Source organism: Jaculus jaculus, chromosome 10 (genome assembly GCF_020740685.1).
Source record: "Jaculus jaculus isolate mJacJac1 chromosome 10, mJacJac1.mat.Y.cur, whole genome shotgun sequence".
In the NCBI taxonomy this organism is placed as follows: Eukaryota; Metazoa; Chordata; class Mammalia; order Rodentia; family Dipodidae; genus Jaculus; species Jaculus jaculus.
The window spans coordinates 69186054-69209730 of record NC_059111.1 but is presented as its reverse complement, the minus strand read 5'-3'; the positions used below and the strand labels follow the sequence as shown (position 1 = coordinate 69209730).

At 36.6% G+C, this 23677-nt stretch overlaps 1 protein-coding gene across 5 annotated transcripts in view; it reads right to left on the bottom strand.

The window, feature by feature from the left end:
* Window positions 1-1774: 1774 nt before the first annotated feature.
* The window catches only part of Nxph1 (neurexophilin 1), a 311960-nt gene continuing 290057 nt past the window's right edge, over window positions 1775-23677 (bottom strand). For all 5 annotated transcript variants that reach the window (XM_004656184.2, XM_045160756.1, XM_045160758.1 and 2 more), the window contains one exon: window positions 1775-3739. In XM_004656184.2, the coding sequence (XP_004656241.1) occupies window positions 2978-3739 (762 nt within the window). In that variant the 3' untranslated portion in view covers window positions 1775-2977. The remainder of the gene's footprint in view (window positions 3740-23677) is intronic.

Genomic DNA, 23677 nt, shown 5'->3' with positions numbered 1-23677 from the left:
CCCTTGTGCATCTGGCTAACATGGGTCCTGGAGAATCGAGCCTCAAACAGAGGTCCTTAGGCTTCACAGGCAAGTGCTTAACCCCTAAGCCATCTCTCCAGCCCTGAAAAAATTTATTTTTTGAAGTAGCCAGTTCACTTTCAGCATAATTAAAAGTTAATTAGCTGGTTTGTTGGATCAACAGGTTGGTCTAATAAGGTTTATAATATGACCATTTGAACCTTCATGTTGAAGGTGCCCCCTTCTTCCTTCCACACTAATACAAAGATAAAAATCAATATCTTTCATATCTAAATTCCATGTCATCATGACAGATGATAGGAGGTGATCATGTTGGAGGGTGTTGATCCTATAGGAGTTTGGAAAAAATGATGTATGGACCCAGAAAAAGAGCCCTAAAATTTTAAGTTTTAAAAACATGAAATCCTTTTCAGAAGTTTACTACATGACATTATGCTTAACTTCTATAGAAAACCAATTCAATGAATCAGAAAATTACTCAGGGATAGTTTGTATGCTTATGAAAATGTAAGAATTTCATTTCAGAATTTAGAGAACAGGAGTAGATTGAAGTATATTTTTATCTTATTTTAAGTTTTGGATTAGAAAAGCACACATCATACCACATAATAGAGTCACAGTCCACTAATTAAATGTTTCTAAAGAAAGCGATTGATTTTCCCCTTCCCACACTTATTTGCTAGGAAGAAACTAACTCTTCAGTGATCATATTGATAAATAAACTCCAGAATAACAAGATTTATCTGTAGCAGACACATCCCACATCTGGAATGCATGACACCCTTATCACCTGTTCTGCAGGTCTCTTCTAACAACTTCTAAATTTCATGGCAAATTCTTTCAAACATTGATGTAAATGGCTGGCTGGATAGAGTGGATGATTTTGAGAGATGAACATTTAGCAGGATATGGGTTTGATTTACAGTTGGAGACTCTTTTTAAGCAGATAAGTGACTGAGTTTTCATTTTAGAATTCTGTGGTTTTGTTTCCCTGTAGTACTTATGTTGTTTTCGTTATGAAAACAGGCTTACTCTAAGCAGGATGATGGAAGGAGAGGATGAATCGGTACTCTTACACCAACTTCTTTGGTTAACCTTTAAGATTTCTATCCAAATCCCAAAATCATGTCTTTCAACATGGGTGACCTTGTATATTTCTTCATCTGCTTTTTCTGGGGCTGTACACAGCAATGTTTTTCTTTTTTTTTTTTTTTAATAATAAAGCTTAGTGTCCATAAGCAATTCTACACAGGTGATCTAACCTATTTTCTATGGGCAAATTGAGCCTTGGAGTCCTCCACTGTTCTCACTATTTCATCCATTGACTTGAGTTATCACAGTAGAATCAGTAATATTCACCCATCTTCAGACACCTTGAATTTCTTTTCAAGAAGCAAAATGACCTTTCCATCTATTTTGATATATCGAAACTCTGAACAGGGGATATTTAGTTAGTCATGCTTAATTTAAATGTCTCCAATTATCTCCTTATGCTCATTAATTTTATTTCTTTGGGGTTGTGTAATTCTTGAAAAGCTAGCTTGACTATAAACCAAAAATGTGCGCAGTGCTATATGCCACAGTTACTTCCCAAGCTTGAGGCTGAAACCTTTAAGTTGTTTTGAATGGACTGCTAATAGAAATTTAGATAATTCTATTCAGACTCCAAGGCATGAGATGCAAAGCCGTGGCTGTATTCCAGCGCATTCTTCCTGTCAGAAGCATTTAAGTCACCATCGTACACACATAGATATTGAAACTCAACTTTAAGTGTTTTATTTTTATGTACATTTCTTTTTTTGTCCAGAAATAAAATATCTAAATACAGACAGTGTCATGTTGTATATGTATATCTTTCAACAATTCTTGAGCTGAATAGATGCTTTGTACATTAAGTTTGTCTTTTTTAATGGAGTTCACAGCTACATTGATCAAATGGATCCCTCAGATCCTTGTTTTTATTTTCTTTTTTTAACCAATAACAAGCAGAGAGACAAGTACAATTTAATATTAATAAGCAGCTCAAATAACACTTGGTTAACCTATGTACAATACAAACCATTCATACAAATGAAGACTAGGATATTGAATTTGTTACAATATGTGTAGTAAAGAGAAGGCAGACTCTTATGACCTATGTGGTGTCTGCCAGGCATTTCCTTCTTATCTAATGATCAGAACTTGTGTTAAGCAGCCTTAGTTGGTCTTGACTTTGCAATGTCCAGTGATAGTGAAGAGAGCTGCCATCCCAGTTTCTGCCCATAAGTTCCAAATGTTTGCTCATCTTTATTGAGAATAGGCTCCTCCCTCCAAAGAAAAAAAAAGAGCATCCTGTATCACCTTGAATGTGCCTGCTATAGGCTGGAAAAAAAAAAGTTACTACACTTCATTGTGTTCATAAAATAAAGAATACTGAGCTCTAAAGACACATTTGTTTTCCATTTAACAAGCATATACTCCTACAGTAGTATTCACCAGTACAGCTACTCCAAGCAGTAGGAATGCATGAGTGGGGATTATTGATTAACATGGACTCAAAACTTTGAAAGAGATTTCCATAACAGCAAGTGTTAGATACATTCTGTCTAGTTAATCCTTTTACTTTAGCATAGTTTATCCTGAAATATTATGAGTCAACTGTGAAAGCCCTCTCAATGAGAACCATGATAAATGCAAGCTGAAATGTGCATGAATGAATGTTTGTGTACCTCTATATGTGAAAGCATGTCTTCAAGTGTGATTTTAAAATCTGTGGTGATTTACAACTATGCTGAGAGATGAAGCTGACTGGGCAGAAATTACATCAGATTGTTTTCCACTAGCATATTTGCACCAGTCGACAAGAGCAGCAGTGTAGACACATTCCAGGCAACAGATGTGACCTTCTTCTTTGAGGTAACAGCCCTGTCATATGACCTTGAATTCCTCAGGTTTCAGTCTCACCCTCTGTTCATCCTCATCCCGAGGGAAAGTAAGGTGTGTCACTGTGGTAGTTGTAGTCAGGACACACTTTCTGTACTAGTTTATAATCTGTACTATAAAAGGAAATGTAAATACAGATCACCTTGAAGGGCTTGGAGCAGAGCCAGGAGACGTGACTTTGGGTTTGCTCCTGGTAACAGGTTTTTGAAGGGTCATAGTTGCAGAGTGTGTTCTTGGTGGCCTTGTCAACCTTTTCATATTCAATGCGACAGTTAAAGGACTTGGAATCTTTGGCATCAATCACGGTTTGTTGTGCCAAGTCGAATTCTACAATTTTTGTTGGGGGCACCAAGCTGACAGATACATTCCCTTGACCAGTGGAATTATGCCTGAAATATACACTAAATGTCCCATTGCCATGATCTACAATTTTCCCAGTTATCAACAGGTTTAGCTTCACTGTTTTGATATTGGAATGAAAATCACCCCATCCAAACATTTTCTTAAACTTGCCCGTCTTAACAATGGGCCGTCTCTTGGCCCTGGGCCGAGGCTCTTGGAGGTCTGTGGAGTTCCTCAGCCAGTCCCAGAGGTCTTGTTCAGAATAAGGTTCTGGGGTGTCATAGCTCAGGTCTAAATCTGTGTCATTTTCTTTGCCACGAAAAGTCTGTGACAGGAGGCGGCTGATAGACAAGTCTTTACTGCTTTCTGTCCATATGTGTTTTAGTGTGGATTTGCTGCCTCCTGACTTCAGAAGTTCTGACTTCCCACCATTCGTTAAGTTGGCACACGTGACCTGAAAACAGAATAGAAAAATCAGTGTTTGCATCTCAACATCTCAGAATATGCAACACACATATATATAAGCACTTGTTTGGAGGCTCAGAAGTAAATGATGAACCTTTTTATTTTGAAAACCATCACTAGCAGCTGGCCAACATTTGTTAACATGTGATATATAACACTTCTATTTTTATACAATAGCAAAGGAAAGTGTGGGTGGAGAAACATCTCTAAGCATGGCCTAAACATCTATATGAAAACACTGACTAGTGGAGAAAAAGGCCATCCAGCAGAAGCAAGCCCCACTGAATTCAAATATAAATGAAGCTAGACCATGTCTTAACATTAAAATCCGTGTTTGGAAAGAAAATGTAAAAGACCATTATGTTCTTTCCTGTTTCAAAATTTCCATAGGCTTTCAAGCCATGGGACTCTCAGAAATAAGTCAACTGAGTTACTATGGGTTTTGGATTGTTCATGCCATAGTCATCTTAGAAACAAAAGCAGTTCTACCATAAGAATGCAGTGTATTTTCCCTGGCCAAAACAAGATTACAGTGTTTATTTTCACTAATCATCAGTACCAAGAATAACATAAATGATGCTTTTTTTTTAATCTTATAGGAATGAAAATGTGGTCTAAGAAAAGAGATATAATTTAAAATAGCCACTATTCATTGCCTTTCAGATATTTACCAACCTATAGAAACACTGCAGAGTCAGGAGGAGACATCAGGTTAGACTGTGAGAGTCACATTCACATACTTTTCTCCCATATCCCAGTATTTCCTTTATGGGAAGAAATAGTTCTGCAGCTAAACCAAGAGATTGAGGGAAGCAGTATTCTCCAGCCATGCTGGATTTAAAGAAATAATTCCTTGTGTTGACATGAAATGAACACAACCTAGGACCCACAAGAAGTGAGAGTCAATGTAAGCATGCCATTTACCACATGGACTGACTTATCATAGGCAATGCTGCTGACATGATGGATTCCCCTTAGATGTCCATTAAAATGCAAGATTCATAATAAATGTCTTTGGCAAGCCTCCTTGTGAACTAGTTCTATGAATCCTGAGTCCCATCTCACACATGAGTCTGATTACCATACAGCAGCCTTGCTGGGAACTCTAGTCTCCTTCTAATCAGTTCTCAAAGCAAAGGTCATTCCCAGAGATTTCTTTAAAGACAGAACCATTAGAATTAGAGCTGTATTCTAGGATCCCTGCCTCAGCAACCTAGCCACACAGGCTTCTTGTTATAATACAAATAATTGACTTTTGTTAGCCACTTACACTGAGAAGAGTTTATGTCATCTTATATGCTGTATCACATGATTTTCTCTGAACTCTACCACTTTTAATCTCTATACCCTTGGTCACTTTATTTAATGACACCCCCTCCAGCCTCTGTAAAATAAAGGTAATAATGGTGCCTCCTCAACAGGGTTTGAATCAATTAAGACATGTGGAGACTTTAGAATAGTAGCTATCCCATAGAAAGGAACAATAAAAATATCCACTACTGCAAATTACATGCTGATATTTGAAAACAATTATAAAAAGAAGACTGCCATATGGACCATTTGGTGATCTTGTTTGAGATATACTTTGTGCCTGACAACACAGCCCAGCGTTTATAACCTGGGTGGAGTTGGTTCCCCCAGAGTTACACGTGCAGAGTGGAGGGGGGGGTAATCTAAGCTTCAGCAAAGTCTCTTTTCTTGATCATCTTTTCTTTTGATAAATGCATTTTAGTCAGCCAGCTCTTCACTGCAAGTCAGAAAATTCCTTGTCCAATTCAAGTGGAGCCAATATGAAGTGTGGGACAATTCCCACATGAGGAAGAATACCAGCCAAAGTTGGACAATTTGCAAAAATGCTGAGTTTAAGGAATACTGCCAGTTCATCCCCATGTGAATTGATTGCATCTAAGATAAAATGAGGTTCTACATTGGGTTTGTGACTCATGAATTCAGTCTACAAATCAGCACCAATCACTGAGTAGGCTCATGAGAAATCTCTGAAAACTATTCCAGGCTGCTAGTCTGTGCCCTGTTATAACTGTTTTGCTCCCTGAGACAAAAGAAATACTCTCCTGCATTGTTGCAGAGGGTCATTGTGTCCAGGGGTTACCAAAGGACAAATGTTGACTAATGGAGAATCACACCCTACAGATAGTCATGAAGGTTACATATAAGGTCAGCACAGCACAGCCTCAAGTTCATAATCACTCTCTAATCTTTGAAACATATAACCTACCAAAATGAATCAACATACTGATATAGAGTCAAAGATAGCTCTGAGATGGGTCACATAAAGTCTCAGAAGCAATAGTAGAAATTTATAGAGGTTGTTTTTGTTACCATTTCCTTTTGAAAAGTCTAAATACTTCCAACTTCATTTTTTCTTGGCCCTAACATTGGCTTTTCTTTCCTCTGAACTTAAATTATTCCTTGTCTATAGATTCCCATCATGACAAGCATCATTCAAAAGTGGACCATACTTAAGCAGTATGAATGAAAATTAAGAACTAAATACTCATTTTAGCAAAGTAATGCTTATAGCACAGACTAAATTGTGTGCCCTAAAGGAATAACAGGAAATATTCTTAAGGGAGGGGGCTTAGTTATAGGAATGCAAAAGGGAAAGTATGAAGTTAATTTTCTACCTACCCCTTTGCTTGATAATAAAGTTAGTCTGCTATGGAGAAACTTTTATTATATAAAGTGAAATCCATGGTCATTTCATATATAATATGACTGTATATAATTATAAGCAAAAGAAGCAATGAAGGGCTGGAGAGTTGGCTTAGCGGTTAAGCGCTTGCCTGTGAAGCCTAAGGATCCCAGTTCGAGGCTCGGTTCCCCAGGTCCCATGTTAGCCAGATGCACAAGGGGGCGCACGCGTCTGGAGTTTGTTTGCAGAGGCTGGAAGCCCTGGCGCGCCCATTCTCTCTCTCTCCCTCTATCTGTCTTTCTCTCTGTGTCTGTCACTCTCAAATAAATTAAAAAAAAAAAAGAAGCAATGAAGTCCTTTGACTCATTCTCTAAATTTATTGCATTTCATAATATACCATTTTGAGCTGGGGAATGCTTAGTAGTGGATCACCTGCCAACATGTGCAAGGTCATGGTTTCAAATTCCAGCCCTGAAAATAAAACAAAATGAACAAAGAAAATCTATTTGGTATGATGCAGAGTAGCTACAATAAGCTATAAGATTAAAAACTACCATTGAGCTGGAAGTAGTGGTGCACACCTTTAATCCCAGCACTCGGGAGGCAGAGATAGGAGGATCACTGTGAGTTCGAATCCATCCTGAGAGGATATAGCAAATTCCAGGTCAGCCTGGGCTAGAGTGAGACCCTATCTCAAAAAACCAAATTATTTGATTAATTGTTAAGACTAGTACAGATCTTTTGTGTTTGGAGTGTCTTGTCTATGCACATTTTATTTTAATAAAATTGAATTGATTCAGATCTGTACTTGTCTAACTATGTAAGCATTTTCCTTATAATCCCCACGTTTATGCTTTGTTATTAAAGGAATAAAAGCATATCCTCTTTGCTTATTTTTGCTTCTAACTAGATGACTCCTCTTGTTTGGGTAGCAAGAAGAATGGCTTCAGACATGCAGTGATGGCAACTTCATACTTCACCTGAGCACCAACACAAGACTATAATGACATGCTTCTATGAGGCTCTGCTTAACAAAGCAGTAATGAAGTTTCCCCAAAGAAGGAAGAGAAAGAATATTTATAGTGTAATTTATCAGCATCATATGAGAAGTAAAAAAGAAGAAAGTGGAAGTAGGATATGATTTCAAAGAAGAGGCAATCTATGAAAAAGAATGCTAAGACTCACTTGGACAAGCAAACACACATCTGATTTTCAGGTTGAATATAAATTTCTTAGTTTTAAATTATGTTCTTCATGGGAGTAGTGATTTTGAATATGTATTCTGGAGTCAGACTGCCTGAATCCCAGACTGGGCTCTGATCCTCAGCATCTGTGTGATGTGAGCAAGTAACTTAACTTGCTTAAGCTTCTGTTTTTCTCTCTAAGAGGCTCACAAGATAGTACACATTGTTAGGTCAGGATGGGCTCCCCAAAATGGAGTCACCAAAAACAGCAGGATGGCAACATAAGGTAGTGGTTCACCCACATTCCTCAAGAAACTGCCCAGCCTTTATCCCTTCCTTGCCTAACAGTGCCCACTGCCCAGGTCATGGCGTCCTACCCTCCTGTCTTCTAAGTCACCTGGTCACTGTTCTGGGGTCACACTATGACTCTCTTAGATCTCTCCTAAAGAAACCTTTTTCTTTTTTTTAATTCAACTTTTCCCGTTCTCACCTCCCCCAACTGAAGAGCTCTATAAAGCCCAATATCTGGAATCTCAGGTTGGCTGATCTCCACTCTTGAGAGTCAGTCCTGGCACCTTCTGGTTTTCCTGAATAAAAGCTCCATCCTTGCCTCAGAGTGCTTTGGGTGGTCTTGGTCACTCCCAAATCTTACACATATCACCCTCAGAGGGTTATTGTGAAGATTAAATAGGACATTACATCGAAAGCATGAAGGACAGTCCCTGGAACATTCAACAATGGTCCCCATGATCATCAGATATTTTTAACCTTTGAAACCCACCATGTAAAACCCTATAGAAATTCATGACTTATGATAGTATTTTGTAAGTAGAATGCACTTTTATACGATATCTCTTTGACATATCATAAACATATAGCAAACAACTTTATAAAGTATCATACTAGGAGTACAGTTGGGGAAGTACGTATGCCAGACGTTTTGGTTACCTGATGGTAGGTGATGTTTCCAGAATATATTATTGTAAATGTATCTTAGCAAAATTGTGATCATATATTGAACTCTAAAAGGAAATATGCCAAAATACTTTTACAAAGGAAAGAAAGGAAATGTATTTTTTTTTGTAAGTGCTGCGATGACACCTAAGAAACACAGCAGGGCAAGTGGATAGTAAACTCCAGATAACAGAGGCTGAGCGCTAAGTTTAGCTATTAAACAGTTCAGTATCAAATGCAATAAACAAATTTGTCCTCAACAGTATGATGCAGAAGACCTAAGGCAGGGCTGACAATTGAGAAACTTCTGAACATGTCAGTTTGGGTTTGGAATCAAAGCAGGTTTCTGCTGAAATTATCAGTATTACCCTTATATTCATATGCTGTCTTTCTTTTCTTTTCCTGAAGGCAAGACAATATCTTTAAAAGTGTCAATGTTTCATGAAAAGACAGAAAAAGTCCTTACCAATTTCTTCAGACCTGTTCAATCTTAACAAGTTTTGTTGTTTTATCATGTAGATAACTATGAGGTGAGACTGCTGAGAAGTTAAATAGAGAAACACAAAGATCAGTGGCACATGGTACTATGTCTCAGTTCATAGTGTAATGTGGGGATCAATTAAGCAAATCACAGTGTGATGCTACCAGCAGTCCGTGTAACATTCTAAATGCTACAAAGTTGAAAAATAAGAGGAAGTAATAACAGAGAGATAATGGTTTGAGCTTCACCCCATAGAGAATGTGCCAGAGGAGTTCTTCCAAACATAAGGAATATAACTGGGAAAAAGCAAATAGTTGAGAAAAGATACCAGATGTAGGGATGGAAAATCGCAGGGAAATTTCGTGTCTTTTTTTTTTTTATTTCTTCATTAAGTATATATTTTTTTAAATTTAATTTATTAGTTTTCTTTTCAGTAAATACAGGCAGTTTGGTACCATTATTTAGGCTCATCTGTGATCTACCCCTTCCCATTAGACCCTCCTTGTTAATGAAAATGGGTCGTGCATTGTGGTGTTAGCCCCCAGTTATTGGTATGATAAATGCCTCTGCAAATCATGACCCAACATGTGACTCTGACATTCTTTCCGCCCCCGCTCCCGCAAAATTGGTACACAGCCATGGTGAGGAATCAATTGCTCTTGATTTGGCTAACTGATCCACTCAGTGGTACTAGACCCATAGCTGGAGCTGGGAAACAAGTCAGAACCATACCCAAACACAAGCCCACTCTACAATATTAAGCTACCATCAATCACGGGATATAAGAGGGCCTAAACCTACCATACTGTCTATCAAAAAAGTAAGTCTTATCTCAATTTTCCGGGTGCTAACTTACTCACCATTGGAGAATCTGCTTCTCTTTTCCAGATAGATGCAGATCCTAAGAAGAGAGCTGCTCCAACATACCTCAAAAGGGGCCCAACTGAAACTAAGGACAACTGGTGAAATAAGCAAGGGTGATGTTTTCCTGTGAACCGGATACCAGCACAAAGGGGAAGGAGATCAACACAGAAAAAAATCAACTCCTACCAAATCAGAGAGCCAGAGCCTCAGAGGCCCCCAACACCTCAGCACTGAAGCAGACCAAAAATGAAACTTCGTGTCTTTTGACACATAAGTTCTTCATCCTTATATCCATTAGTCTCTGGCCACCACCAATGACATTTCATTTCTGAATCCAACTTTTTAATTAATTAATTTATTTATTTATTTATTTGAGAGCAACAGACACAGAGAGAAAGACAGAGGGGTAGAGAGAATGGGCGCGCCAGGGCTTCCAGCCTCTGCAAACGAACTCCAGACGCATGCGCCCCCTTGTGCATCTGGCTAACGTGGGACCTGGGGAACCGAGCCTCGAACCAGGATCCTTAGGCTTCACAGGCAAGCGCTTAACAGCTAAGCCATCTCTCCAGCCCAATCCAACTTTTTAATGTCCTGCATATTAGTGAGATCACTATCAAAACAGAAACTAGTATGTGAGATAGTAGATATTTTAAATATCCTGACGTAGCAATTCCACATCATATATACGTATATAGGTATATGTGGATATAAATAAATCATGTTGTCCACTATAGCATACATACTTTTTACATGTCAATAAGAAGTGGTGGGGGGGAATGGAAATAAATGAAGGGAAAATGAAGGGCAGTCCATTTCTTTGAAATTTATGAGCTGTGAAGGCTAGAAGAATCCAAGATTGTAGAGCAGGAAGGTGGTAGTCTATGTACAAATGTAAATGTCCATCTTGGACATCTAATCTTAATCTTCAGTCTAGGGAAATCATTAAGCTTCTTTTTTCATGTAAGTCATTCTAGCTCCAAAAGAATCACTTATTAAGCCTTGGTAGAGAAAAACCTTGAGGGAAGAGAGTCTAGTTAAATCAGAAATTATAAGATTTTGTTCAAAGAATAAAGAGGCCATAACTAAGCAGTGGAAAAGAAAAGGAGGAAGGAACAAAATGGATTTAATAGGTATTGAAGGCAGAGGCTTAACTCAATTTGATTTTTCACCTATTTTTCTGATACAGAATCTCTCTATGAAACCCATAGCAGACCTTAAATTCAGAACCTCCTGCCTCTCTGTTCTGAATATTAAAAATGTATGTCACCATTCTCAGGTCAACTTAATTATTGACCAAACAGAACATAATATGGTTGATAATTAATGAGTTTTCTCTTAGTTTTCAGGAATACAGAAGTGAGAAGTAAACTAGTAAATAAAGTTGAAACCCATAGCATCATTTAGGGTTGAGTGACTACATGTTGATGTCATGAAGAACCCCCATGATGATGTCAACTAGAAGGATGATGGTAACATGGGTCTGAAGGTGTGGGGAAAAGACAGGGAGGACAGTGTTTATTGTGCATGGATAACACTGTGCAGGTAGTGGATGATGGTGTAAAAGAAAGATAGTCATGTAGAAGAAAAAGGTGAGAGTGCCTAAAAAGTGCTGATGCTTTGAGGATTTACAAAAGAGGATCCAGGAGAGGTATTGACAAAAAGAGGATGTCGGAAAGAAGAACATTGTAGACATCTTCAGAATAGGGTCCGGGAAGGAGGCAGGCAAAGGCAAGATTCAAGTTTCAAATCAAAGTCTAGTAGTATATGTGCTTAAGAAAAGCATTTAGCCTTCTGAAATCAACTACTAAGGACCTTATTGAAGCAAGATATCAAAAGTGATGAAGAGATCAATCAAGTTAGATAAGAAGAACAAACAGTTTACCACACCGTGTGCCAGTTGAAATCAGGAATCATTGTCTTACTCAATCTATCATACTTCTTTACCCCTTGAGAGCTTTCATTTTTGAAACTAGTTAATTTAAACATAAAGTTGAAGTGTTCATGGAGCCTTGCTGCATAAATGACACCGTTGAAGAAGAAAACATTACACCTAGAATGCCTTTAATTATTGGTTTTTCAAACATTTTAACATTTTCTATCTAAAGGTGGACATGTTCCTTTGCTATTAACATTCCTAGGTGATAACAGAAAGGGTGGAACTACTGTCACACAGTTGAACATGTGCGCATACGCATGCACGTGTGCACACACACACACACACACAAGAAAAACCTCAGCTGAGTGAGGTATTTTGTGCCTATAATTCCAGCACTCCTGAATAAAGTGATGACGAATCATGCATTCCAAGTCAACCTGGTCTACATGGCATAACTCAGTCTATAATTAACTAAAGACTATAAACAAAATTCGGAAAACTTCTAGTGTGGTGGTTTGATTCAGGTGTCCCCCATAAATGTGGCTGTTCTGAATGCTAGGTTCCCAGCTGATGAAGATTTGGGAATTAATGCTTCCTGGAGGCAGTGTATTGTTGAGCACAGGCTTTTGGGTATAATAGCCATCTTTCCCTTGCCAGTGCTTGGCACACTCTCCTGTTGCTATTGTCCACCTATGTTGGCCAGGGGATGATGTCCATCTTTTGCTCATGCCATCATTTTCCCTGCCATTGTGGAGCATCCCGTCAAGTCTATAAGCCATATTAAACTTTTTTTTCAGTTGCCTATATATTTATCAACTTGCTATCAAACTACTAAAAACTATCTATATACGTCAAGCTAAATTAAAAGAAAATATACATTTAATTAATTTTCTTTTAAAAGAAAATATATATTTAATTATTTTTCTTCTTCTATACTAAGACATCTATTTGAGGTAGACAGATAAAGGGCATGAGTATAGGATCTTACACAACTTAAACACAACATAAGAATTATTGTGCTAAGTTGGGTTACCAAAGCCTGAAGAAAATAAAAACCAATGTATACTGCTATTCTATTCCTGTCTTTTGGCTAAAGACATTGTATTTGTTCACATGGCTCCGACAAAAATGATATTGGAATATACATAGTTTTAACAACTCTTCTTCAATAGGGAAAATGTGGACCTTAATTTACCTTTAAAAGCAAAATTAAGAGAATAAAGTCTACCTAGCTTGGACATCCCATGTCATCCTCAAGAATTAGAACCTGCTACATGTCTTTGAGTCTAAAACCCACCCCCAAAGGCTAAAAACTTAAGTGTGGTAGCATACGATGAGTTCCTTATCCCAGCAAGGGCAGCTCACTATTAAAACAGTGCACCAAGTGTGCCATTTTAATGCTGCATTCAAGGTTGATTCTAAACCAAGAATGATTGAATTCCTGTGGAGTTTGTATAATTTTAATGATTATCATTTTCTGTCATTGTTGTTTGTATAGGTCCTCATAACAAATATTAAAATATTTTTAATTTAGTACTTGGGGAAGGGTACAGTGGTGAAGAGCTATGACATTCTTCTTCTGGGAAATAGAATTTTTCACTCTTTGAACATATCACCTCTTCCATCATGCTTATATTATAAAGACACCCACATATACATATATTTGACACACAACAACATTGATATTGATGAGAAACTAAGAATTAGTAATCTGCATGGACTCATTTGGCCATTCTCTCAAAATATAGCTACATATTATTCAGGTATGCATTGTAAAATTTCTTCTCTTGTTGATAAATGTATGACCTTCCATAAACAAGGATAAAACACTCCAGATGACTACAGTTAATGTTTTATATTACTTCCTTTTAATATTTATGTAGAGAATCTCATGTGAGAGCTCCTGGCACATAGGTATAATGATTAACAGATTATTTAAAATAGCATAATAGAATACTTCCTTTATTAGGATAAAGCCACTACAGCATCTTGTTGGGTTTTCTTTTTCATTCCTCATAAGAGAAAGAATGTGTAAACTAATCCCCTTTATGCAAAGGAGAAATGTACTACATGTAACAAAGCATATTCTCTGTGCCTGAATCAGAGGTCAATGTGGCTGTCCACAACAAAGCCTGTTTGGGGGATGCAGGTGAATAAGTGCATAATTTTTAAAATTCAAATAATGTACAAATTTGTCTAGGATTTGCCAAATGCAGGTTAACTCACCTTCTTCTAGGATTCTACATTTTTTGACATGCAAATGTTCATATTCTCAAACCCAAATCAACCAAAATATTAAGGAATGGCAGCCACTTTAAAGAGGTAGCTGTAATGTGAGGTAATTATGTCCCAGGGGTTTCACACACAGAGGCAATTAATACACACCTTAATTAATGCACAACTAGATCATTGATGCTGGATTAATTACTGGTATTGAGTTGTAAAATAAGACTACTGTGAATATTTACTTTGCACAACTGCTCACCAATCTATTTTTCATGTTTACACTCCTGACTCTCAGCATTAGGAACTCAGACAGGGCCACCCAAGTTTGGACTTTTAAACTTCCAAATAACAAACCAAATTAATCCTTGTTGATTAAATAGCATGCAGACTCAAGTATTTTGTTACAGCAACACAAAACAGACCAAGACATGATTCACTCATATTTTCAAAACATACACATGTATCATATATGAGATTATATGCCTATTATGACATTTGGAATTATATGTTGCTGAGTTAGTACTGAGACTATATTATTTACAAGAGACTGGGGCATAATATTGTAATAAAATTAGGCCACCCCACATTTGGCCTTCTTTTCATGGGTCTATAAGAATATACTGAGGAAAAGCATCCAGACAACTTATCAAACAGGATTTCAAACCCATGAAAAAATAGTGACTTTGACCCTTTTTTTTTTTTACAGCGTGCCTACTTAACACCCTCTGTTATCTAGATACATTTCCACAGAGGAAGAAATCTATGTAAAGAAATTAATAGAGACCAACTGCAAAAGATTATCAGCTCTAGGATATTTAAATCTCACACTAATTCAAAGAGTTTTCCTGGATCTCTCTTTCTCAGCTGTACTGTTCAGATACAGCTCAGAGTTCCCAATATAGGTTGAAGAAGCCAATCAAACCAGAAATGTGCAATGGGACAAAGATCTTGGAACTACTCACTCCACATTCATGTAAAGGAGCTTGGGACAGTTTTTCTCTGAGTCTGAGGTGAAACTGGGCCAATATTTTGTAGTGGCTCTGTATAAGGAAAACCAAAATGTAACAGAGAATGGACTCTCCTCCCATTCCTTCAACCAGTTACAAATGCTGGAGTTTGAGTTACATAAAAATTTCTGACACAATTTCCTTATATCTTTGGATTCATAACTCTTTACAGAAAATGTAATAAAAAGCAAATCCAACCAACCAGACAAGGCCAAAATTTACTGTTTTCATTTTTTCCTTTTAAATTTTTTTGTAATTTTTGTATGAGTGACACAGAGAGAGAGAGAGAGAGAGAATTGGCTCACTAGGGCCTCCAGCCACTGCAATCGAACTCCAGATACATGTGCCACCTTGTGCATATGTGTAACCTTGCACACTTGTGTCACCTTGAACATCTGGCTTACATGGGACCTGGAGAGTTGAACCTGGGTCCTTAGGCTTCACAGGTATGCACCTTAACTGCTAATTCTTCTCTCCAGCCCTCTTTTTCTTTTCTTTTTCTTTTTCTTTTTTTTTTTAACTAAGCACAAACTTTTTAGAGATACATCATGTGTTGGTACCATCATTTCCCTCCTCCTAGCCCCCACTCCACTGGGAGCCCTCCTTAGTGGGATTGCTGTTATTCACCATGGAGTTGTGGGCTATGATTTTTTAAAGCAGCAGCCAAACACACCTCTAAGCAAACATAACTCTTAAGTATAAAAACATCCTAGGTATTACTACTACAAAATTAACCTATTTCCCTAGAAATTCATCAACACATGTTGTAGCCACAAAAAGTTTCTTCTTTATAAAAAAAATTAATAAATAATTTCCTAAACTCTACTTTCCTAATCCTCTACCTAGAAAACACCCTCAAGCAATATTCCTAGGCCTAGGTGTGTATACCCTCTGAGGATAGCATAGAGTTACTGACAGATGTGAAGCAGATACATGTTTTCCATGAGTCTAAGTGAGACTCAGCTTTGATCTTGTAGCACCCTTCCCCCCTCTTCCAAGTTGCGTAATGCATAGCATATGAGAACGTACACTGAAGAGCTGGGTGCCAAAGGGGAAATGATGGTTAGGTAGAGAGATTATAAAAACAAAGAGAAGATGAACTCTGGACTTGGTTCTGTTGTTTTAAGAAATGTTAATAATCAAGAAACATAAGTGATATGTTTGGAGTACATCAAGAAAAAAAACAAAGAAGCAGTGTGATTAAAAATAACTTTAATAAACCGGGTGGGGTGGTACACGCCTTTAATCCCAGCCTTCAGGAGGCAGAAGTAGGAGGATTGCTGTGAGTTTGAGGCCACCCTGAGAATATAGAGTGAATTCCTGGTCAGCCTGGGCTAGAATGAAACCCTACCTCGAAAAACCAAAAAATAAATATAAATAAATAAATGTAATAAACATCTACATTAAATCAAAGTAATTAAAGCCCTATCCCACTGAGTCACCCAGGGTCCCAGGGTATCGAATTTACAGAAGATGCATGGGAAGCTCTTGTGGTAACTGCTGGCTGATGTAGTCTGTTCCAACTATCTCCTCAGTGAGCTAAGAGACCAGTTGAACAGATGTTACTACTAGAAGCCATGGTCAATTGAAGCATTTGCTGTGAGCTCTGTAGAACCAATAGAAGATGAGTGCAAGTATAAGTTATTTATACTTGAGCTCTAGGTCAATGAAGCACATATCAATGTTGCAGCTTCACCTTAGCTCTCTTTTCCTTTGTCCTCTGCACTCTGATAGTGTTGGACATTTTTATGTGCTCAGTACCTTTGCATAGGCTGCTTAATTGTCTTTCCTTTCCTGAAGCCCTTGTACACATTCCGTTTTGCTAAGATAAGTCTACATGTTCATTCTCTAGATTAATTTAAGCCTTCTATAGGGATAATCTGTTCTCATACACTATTGTGTAGTACAATTAACAATATACCTCCTAGATTATCCTCTCTATGAGTCAGCCATCTAATGATTTGCTACTGTTTCTATGCTATATTTTACACAATGCCAGATCAGTCGGATGAATACATGCATGTTTGAAAGAAGTGCCTATTCATATATAATGATACCATTTGGCAGATGAACATGCCCAAGAAACAAATAATCAGCTCACTGTAGCAGATAAATGTGTAGATTTTGTAGTCCTTTATGGGTACTTTTACATTCTATAAACATGCAGTGTGATAAAAGAGAAACAATGATGTTTTTCTAAGAAAATATGAATGGCTGTAGCAGGACATTACAACAAGTTAGGGATGTTGCATAACTTTTCCTAAATAAGCATATTTTCTTTTAAGTTGAGAGATATGTGATAAAGAGTAAAAGTGCCTAAATTAACACAAGAATGTATTTTGACAAATGGTAGAAAGGCGTAATGAAATAATCAATGTGACATTTTGGGTAGAAATGAAATTACTATCATGCTCTAAATTTATTGCTTGGATTTCTAGACATCTGATCCTGATACAGTAATTGCTAAAACCAAGTGGGTTTCAAAAACAAGAGATTACTTAACATAAAACTTCCTAGAAGCATTTTCTCTACAAAACTTAAGTGGACTCTTCTTCTGGCAAATAATAATTTCCTCAAAGCAAGTAGAGGGACATATGTTAAATTTCTTTGCACAAATGCCCTAATGCAAATCAATAAGGCTTTTAAATTCAAAGCAAAGGACCAAATTCTATGGGTATGAGTCCAAATACATTAATGGGGCTATAAACTGTACATTAACAAGATAAATTAAAAGTGTGAGTCTTGAAGGTTTTTTGACTTTGCTCTGTAGAAATGAAAAGCTGTAAATAATATGCCTCCACTCTCTTTGTGTTTTTGGTGCATATCTGCTAAGAAATGAATTTTTAAAAATTCACTAACAAATGTTCCCAATATTCACAAGGTAATCATCATTTGGGTGCTGCGAAACTTTTACCTTGTATTAGTCAGGCTCATCAATTGGTGTAAGAGAATGCATTCAGTCGAGTATACATTAAAACCTAGAAATATAAGTAACACAGTGTGGTAGTTTAATGAGGATTGTTTACATAACTGCTATATACCAGAAAGCCATGGTGGAAATCCTTTGCATCCACAGGTACATACTTTGTTCTTTTGGCCGTAAATAAATTGGATCAAACTGTCTTATTCACAATTCCAGCTAGGGGAAGGAGCTATTATTGAAAGACATAATGGTCAATTTTGTCCATAACTGATTTTAGGAAAAAGCACTTTTCACTGATTTAAACGGTCAAATACTGATTTGTGAGAGACAATATTAACCTAAGCAGTCACTTAACAAGTCATGTTGAGACTTGTGTTGAGGTGTTATATTCTGAGCACATGTTGTATTCATGAAAAACAAAAATATGGGAGAACCTTCTAAAAGAACCAATATTTTAACTTTATAATGTTGAGGACTTCAAAGTAGCAACAAAGGATGCTGAAAATATGTTATTTTTACTTTGGTCAAAATTTTTATGATCTAATTTCTTAAAATTTTGTATTTTCAGTCTTGGAATTAGGAATATCTGTATAGATATATACATAATTAAAAATGTAATTCTGAAATATTCAATAACTAAATTTGTTTTCCAGAAAACATCTAGTTTATTATATCCAATTTACATATTACATTAATCTGGCAAATGCTCTAAAAAAGCTATTTTAGTTCTAGATCTTCTTTCCCTCTCCTTCAGGACATAAAAAAAGGTGATCTTATATTAACCATATATAACCTCCTGTGAATTTTGCCTTATTAAACACTGTGCCTTATTTTATTAAATTGTTTTATTGGAATCCAAAATAAATAAATAAAAATATTAAAAAAACACAATATGCCTGGCATTTTTGCTTTCTGTCTGCATAGTGAATATCTGTGACTGCTAGAATCTCAAAACATTTGAAGCTAGAAGGGGCTACTAAAGTATTATACAATTTGAAAAGCTGAATCTCATACTATTGAATATATATGAGATAACACCACAATTGGGGACAGTCAAAATTGTGTTGAAGGTTTCTTAGCCTCCAGCCAAATTCATGGCTCAAATTTTACCTTTATTTAATATCAGAGTCTCCTTCCAAGTTTACCAAAATGCTGCAAAACAGCAGATCATACCAAGACAAGACACTGGTTCACATTTGCTGGAGAGTCTCTCAATTCTATGAAATGGAAACTGCTAGAAATTTGGCATCATTTGTCAACTCTGAAACAAAAAGACAGTAACTCAGGACATTACAAATCCAGCTTAGTATTGTTAGGCTTGACCGTAAAAACAAACATGTGTTTGAATCTTCCCAGACTAAGTTTAAACAGTTACCAATGGGAAAAAGGAGAGAATCAAAGTGAGATCCATTGTCATAGGTTTTTGATTCCACAAATGAAAACACAGAGGGACTTGTTCTCTGGGCTCTGAAAGGGAAAGTGTTTTATATTATCTTCAAAAAAAAATTCTAAGCCCTATTTTCAGAAGACTTATTTTGAAAAGGGGGAAGGCCAAAATAAATGATATGTTATATCTTCTTTTTTTCATCTCAGCAATAAAAATATAAATAAATGAATCTTTTTTTCATCTCAGCAATAAAAATATAAATAAATGAATCCACTGGCAAGAATATTTTTTAAGTAACCACAGTTTTTAAATTTAAAAACATAATTTTTCTTCAAATCCATGTGTAATATAATTCACTACATTCTTACTCTTTATTTTCTAGATAAAAGGCTTAGTTCTTTGGATCCTATTTTCCACTACAAATCCTAAAATTCAGTGATTCTTAGCAGAGCACATTCCAGGAAATGCAGGGTAATGTAAACTATTAGGATCAGCAACAGGGATAGTAGAGTATGCGAAATTCCAAATAACATTTTCCAAATGTACTACTAACTTACCTTTAGTCAAAAGGTTTATTTTATGATTTTATATAGTGTTATATAAGGAGGATTAGAGATTTGTGTGTTTTTCCTCAATGTGGAAACTGGTTTTGCAAATGCCAGAAATGCACTTATAAATAAAGCTATCTTTCTCTAGGTAATCTTGGTTCTTAGATAGGCCTTGTTGTGGTCTGAATCTAAAATGCTCTCCATAAGCTTATGCATTTGAACATTTGATCCACAGCTTACCACCTGTATGCTGTTTTGAAGGTTGTGGAAAAATTTGGAGGTGGAGCCTTACTCTATGTAACAGACAGATTCAGGTTCCCTGAGATGCACTTCCAGACCAAGCAGGAGGAAGGGATTTGTTGAAGTTTACAGATCCAGGGAAGTTCCATAATGGCAGAAGAAGCTGCCTTGCTTTCACAAGACAAAGCATAGAGAGAGAGAAGCACAAGCCTAAAAGTCAAAAGCTACACAGCACAGCACACTTCAGGCTCTCTAGCTAGGCACACTTTGCATATTTTTTAGATTGAAATCTAAAACCCACCCACACGTTAAGATCCACCCAGTGATACTGCCTCTAGGCAGGTGGCTGCAAATGCAAACCACAAACTAATAAAACACTGAATATATTGGTGGTCATCTATTCAAACTACCACACTAGAGGAAGTGGGGCACTGGAAGCCCAGACTTGACCCATTTCCTGCTCACTCTCTGCTTCTTGATTGTGTATACATTGGGACCAGCTCTGCTTCATATTCCTGCCACCATGCCTTCACATTATGATGGACTAGAACTCTGAAATGTAGGTGAAATAAACTTCTTAAACTGCTTTTTTTCACTTACTTGGTAACAGCCATAAGAGAATAACTACCATAAAGGTGATTAGTCTTCATTTGAATATGCAAAAACAATGTACTTTTAGTTTATGTGAGGTTAGCAATATTTTTTCTTTGATATAATTTCCAATGTATAAGAAACTTCTACCATATCATATGCAGATTCACCAGTTGATTTCATTTGATCAGATATTGCTCTGAATTCAGACATGTACGCATTTTTCTAAGTCATTCCAAGGGTAAATTGAAAAGAACATGTTCATTTATCCTTTCAGAGGTTCTGGAATAGTTCCTAAGAAAAATAGTCTTATGTATAAGTGAATTCATGCCAGCAAAATCAAGACATTTAACCTTGGTACATTACTACAGTGTAATCTATAGCCAATATTCACATATCATCTATTATGCTAGTGATGTCCTCTCCTCCTGATTATCTTGCTGAGGACCAATCAGGGTCCTGCATTGCCTCATGATCCTTTGGCTACCTTTTTATCTGTTTCTTGTTTTTTACACCTGTTAGGTAATTTCTAAAATGTCTAACAATTTGGGTTGTACAGATGTGCACTTTTAACAATATTCTAGAACTTTAGAGCAACGGAGATAATATTAGAGAAAGTATATCTCTGTATTTGAGACTTGAAAGCAATATGTTTAGTAACTGCAGAGTTTCCTTCTGTTATGCTAAATCATAGTCTTATAAGTCATTAAGACTACTTAATATAATTTTACAGACAATTAATTTGCATTGTGTACAATTGTTTTAGAATTATTGGTAATAAACTCATTAAATCTTGTCATTCTGTGGTCTCCTTCATTTACCATTTTGGTTAAATGAGGCTAATATCTTAACAATCTATTTGTTGGACTCACATTCTGAGGTTGACATTGCATTCATGCATCACTTCACAGCAGAAAGACATTCTGAGAACAGCATCATTATGTGATTTCATCACTGTGAAAACATCATAGATGCACACTGTCTGCCTCAGATCAACCACTTGATGTCTTCTATTCAGACAAGTGAGATGAATGAGGGTGCTGCCATATAAAATGGCAGATGCTACAGTAAAAGTTTTCATAAGTAAAAGGCATGTATTCCAGATTGATCATGAAATTACAGTACAGTAACATAAACCAGTAATATCACAAAAGCCACTTATTATAGCTATCAAATTGTATATACTACATTTTTTCAGTGCCCAAGATTAAGTCCAGAGCTGTAAGAAACTAAGATACTGTGAAGCAAAGGCCTATTGGCTGGGAGACTTCCTGAGAACCACATATTTACAATGCAATATTCTGTTGCTGATCTGGTCCATCTAGCCAAAATATTATAAAATAATTCCATGATACCAAAACCAAAGGAAAAATTACATAGCTTATTTCCTATTGTGATTATCATTTAATGAAGGTATATATCCTAATGATTCAATCTTGAATGGACATAATCCAAAAATCGACATTTGGCCAAGCTGAGGTATTTTGAAGCCTTCAGTTTTAGAATGTGAAATTTCAAGTTCAAGTATTACCTGAACCATGATTCCCCAAAAGGTGCTGACAAGTATATCATATTCTCCCTAATGCCTGAATGTGCAAGTACAGAGATACTCAACTACATGCCCATCAGGGGCTTCATGGCCAAATGGCAATGAATGATAGAAATATGATCTCCCTTGCCAAAGTATGATTTTGAGAATTAAAGCCATGCATATAAACTGTTTTTTCTCAATTAAGGGTATACATTAATATTTCATTTTAATTGAATTTATAGTTCACTCAAGATGGCTATATGAATCTACATAGTAAACACTAAATAAAAGAATTTTATATTTACACTTTAAATTTTACCATAAAATATTATCTATTTCTGATAGTGTTGCATACTGGTAAGCGTACAGACTCACATCCAGGCCCTGAAAGCATGCATCCTTGTCCAAGATAACTTTTAAATGGTGTTTTTTTAAGTCACTCTGACAATGAAGAGTTGTTATCTTTTAGAAGGGCTTATGTGCCAAACATAAAGTTTATTAACAACCCTCAGTTTAGAATGTGGAATTTATGACTGTGCATACGGAATTTCAGTCATTGCTTTATTTTCCTTTCCTTAATAACAGGAAGAAACAATAACACCCAATATCACCAATGGGTTTGTACTATCCAAGCCACAACATGTTAGATCTATGCTTTAGAGAGCACACCATTAGAGATTCAGAGAAACCTGTACTTTCTCTTATGTCAATGGCACCTTTACTGGCCTAGAGCCATTGCCAGCTCTCTGGGTGCCGAACCATGAAGCTGTATCTCTGTAACTAGGCCAAATAGGCCATGACCTGACAGGCCATAAGCAGTCATTATCTCCTATTAAGTCTGAAATCTGCACTTTGCATATTTTGAAACAACAATCCAGTGGCACTATAGGGGTACAGCTGCCAAATGAATAATTAGATTTTTAAGAGACTATAAAGGGGACCAAAACATTTTCTACTGTGCCAAATACAAAGTTGATTCAGATTTTATTTTCTCTCCTCCCACGTTTTTAATCCTCTTTTTCTGGCAGTCAGACCAAAAATATTTCAACAACAAATAAATAGACTTCTGTTCCACAATTCATTGTATAAACACAAGCCTGGGTTGAGGTGATGTGGGCGACAAAGCATTCTGTGCTGTGAGCTGTACGCAGCTGCCTCACATAGTTGCATAGAAAGCTGTAGATGGCTGGCACCTAATATTACTTTGATTTGTGGATGTGATTACCAAGAGAGTTTTAGAAAATGTAAAATGACTGAATGAGCCATTTCAATGTCAAAGCTCAGAAGAGATTTGCTTTGTGTTTTAAATTTTAAGTGTCCCCACCCGGCTACTAGTTCTCCCCAGAGATGTCTAAGTGACTTGTTTCATACAATTTTAATGGAAGAGATGCAAGTGACTGTCGAAAGATTGGAGTAGGATTGAAATGTAGCTATATAAAATATCCTATTAACTCTTGCCCCC